Below are 3,122 nucleotides of genomic sequence, written 5' to 3'. Positions count from 1 at the left end.
TATATATATATATATATATATAATATATATATATATATATATAGGAATGTATATATGTATGTATATGTTGCACCACATTACCACATTGGCATCATCGGATGGTGCCATGTTAAGAGTCTTCAAGTCTTTCATCTGCCGCCATGATTGGCGCAATGTTTTTCTCTTCTGCAAAGAACAGATCCACAAACAAACATCTTAAAGAGAAACTAAAAAAAACAAATATATAATTTTTTGAATATTTTTCAGAAATTTTTGAATTTTATTTTCTTAAATTTTCGTATTTGATAAAAAGAAAATAAATTTAAAAAATAAAAAAATTCTTTTGTATCTAGAAAAATGTGTAAATGTTTTGGTGGAAATTGAAAATTAGCTTTGATTAAGATTAATTAGAAGATCATAATAAAGTAAGCCGACTGTCTGTATGTCTGAGTGTGTTTCATTTTTTTTTTTATGATTCCTTCATTAAAGAAGCAGCACCAAAATTTTGTCTTCACATCTAACTAGACATGAGTAAGGACATAAGGAATGACATGAAGCATGATCAATGAGATAGACTTTTCCCCAACTTTAAGTATAAAGTTGTAAAAGCTACAAACATGAAACTTACTTCTAAGTTGCCCTTGCTTTTCCTTGAAAATCACGTGATAAACAATCAACCTACATCTTAAAAATTAAAGGGTCGGAGTTTGGGTTACTGATAAATGGTGGCTCAAGAACTGGTTTGCTAAATTTGAGGGGCATCTTATAAATTCCAGTACCTTCAAATACAGTAATATAGTTTCTAATATAACAGGTCTCCATTGCAAAGGGGGACTACTCTTTATATATTTCACACAAGTTATCATTTTGATTAGACTAAGATGACTAAACGCAGCTGTTTGGATGCTTATGATTTGGCATTGTGGCTGATTGGACATGAAGTCTGTTTTGGTGTCTGTGCTTTTACGCCACTGGAGGCAAACACATGCAGAAATATGTACATACATACAAAGAGAGAGAGAGATAGAGAGAGAGAGAGAGAGAGAGAATAATTTAGGTGAACATGATTCATTTAAATACTCTCCCTCTCCTCAGACACATAAATAGAGATATGATCACACCCTTAGAAAGAAAGGGAGAGAGAGAATGAGACATATAGAAACCAGTACACACACATATGTCCCTCGACTGTTTAACTCAGACATATTTTCTTTCTCTCCATCTTTTCTCTCTCCTCATTTGTCCTTTCTGTTGAAGAGCCTTAGCTCAAAATATTAAAGACTTCTTCGATTTTTCCTGAGTGTCAATCTAATACAACCTGTTTGTTAATGTTTCACCTCATCTTTGTGTTTTATTTTTGAACCATATGTACACACAAACACGTGTGTCTGTGTGTGTGTGTGCATGCATGTGTGTATCTGTTTGTTGTACACGGTATTCACCAAAAGGAACACCATTTACAGAAAAGTATTAAATGAATTATTTAGAGAGTATCAATGATATTTGTTGTGATAAACATTAATGAATAACATGGCAGAGGCTTTTATAAGAATAAAGCAATGTCTGTCTGTGTGTCATGTTGGTAACTGTGTACAATGCAAATTCATGCTGTCGATAAGGACAAAGTATGAGATCACATATTCTGAAGCAGGAGAAGTGCAGTGTGACTGTTGTAACTAGCGCCTGGTTGATGAAGAAGGGACCAGACCGTAGATGCCATTAGTGATAAAGTGAATAAAATATTTAAAAGAACAAAATCTAAATATGGGACAAAGATATGAAAAACTAATAAATATTGGTTGTGTTGAAGGAGGAAGAAATCTCTGAGGGATGGAACCAAAGTGCAAAGTGTTTGGAAAATGAGGATTAAAAAAAAAAAATTCCAGCAAAGAAATCTCTTTTTATCTGAGAAAACAATGGGGGGTGGGGGGAGGGGAGGAGAATAAAATGGTGATATTGAAACAGAGAATTCAGATACGAAATTCCAGTGACAATATCTGAAAGTCTGTTTCAAAGACTTTTTTTTATATCTTTTGTTTAATTTCATCTATTGTCTCTTTCTCTCACACTGTCTATCTATCCATCCATCCATCCATCCATCCATCTCTCTCTCTCACACACACACATGCTGTCTATCTATCTAACTGCCTGTCAGTCAGTCAGTCTCTCTCTCTCTCTCTCTCTCCACCGATTTTGACCAATCACTACTAACAACTGTTTCCTTATCTCGAATTGAAGAGGTCTGTCTCATCTCATCATTCTCAAAAATCATCATTGTTGACATTGACATTGTCATCATCATCATTGACCTCATTACACACAACAAATTCTGATTTTCTCCCTCCCTCCCTCCCTCCCTCCCACACAGACACAACTGGCGGCAAGAGTCACACAATAATTGATTATCCTCACCAAACTCTTCCTTCCTGCCGCTCCACCACCCACTATTTCCTTGACCAACACACCCACCACAACACTTGACGAATACTTGGCCGATTTCTTGCTTCTAATCTTAATCTTTATCCCACACCAGCGCTCAACACAACCCCCCACATCACATCACATCTTCCACACTCTTACACCAAACACTCACACTTCTGGGAGTGACTGGACCAACAACAAATCAGCTGGACGCCATTTTAACTCTATAACACTGTATTGTTTAGAATTACGGAGAAACTAGGACAAGCTCTCAAGAATCTTTCTGTTTGAACAATGACATTGTTTGTAAGCAATGATAATATCTGATGGTTGATTCAAAATGACTGATACATTGCTTCCCAACCACATGCTTCTGGGTTCAGTCCCACTGCGTGACACCTTTGGCAAGTGTCTTTTACTATGGCCCCAGGCCAACCGAAGCTTTGTGAGAGGATCTGGCAGGGGGAAACTGAAAGAAGCCCTTGAAACGCTTAGTTTTAGAATGGTGGCAGCTGATGAAGGAAATGTTCTCTATGTAGCCTGTGTGTTTTCTATACTCTGTTTATCATTTTCTCCACGTTTTTTTGCAACGTCCTGTACCCAGATATGCATCTATATATACATGTAGATGTAGGTATGTACCTACATGTATGTATATATGTATATACTCATTTATTATTTGTATTATATATGTATATATATATATATATATATATATATAT

General features: G+C 35.7%; 1 protein-coding gene across 2 annotated transcripts in view; it reads right to left on the bottom strand.

The window, feature by feature from the left end:
* LOC106884058 (glutamate receptor ionotropic, NMDA 1) overlaps nucleotides 1-3,122 on the bottom strand; it is a 66,409-nt gene that overhangs the window by 11,235 nt on the left and 52,052 nt on the right. The window contains exon 18 of one of the 2 annotated variants that reach the window (XM_014935273.2): nucleotides 82-165. The exons of the other annotated variant lie outside the window; for it this stretch is intronic. Within the exon in view, the coding sequence (XP_014790759.1) occupies nucleotides 82-165 (84 nt within the window). The remainder of the gene's footprint in view (nucleotides 1-81; nucleotides 166-3,122) is intronic. 2 annotated transcript variants of the gene reach the window in all.

This window comes from Octopus bimaculoides, chromosome 19 (assembly GCF_001194135.2).
Source record: "Octopus bimaculoides isolate UCB-OBI-ISO-001 chromosome 19, ASM119413v2, whole genome shotgun sequence".
Lineage (NCBI taxonomy): Eukaryota > Metazoa > Mollusca > Cephalopoda > Octopoda > Octopodidae > Octopus > Octopus bimaculoides.
The sequence above is the reverse complement of the archived record's forward strand: the minus strand, read 5'-3'. Positions and strand labels throughout refer to the sequence as shown.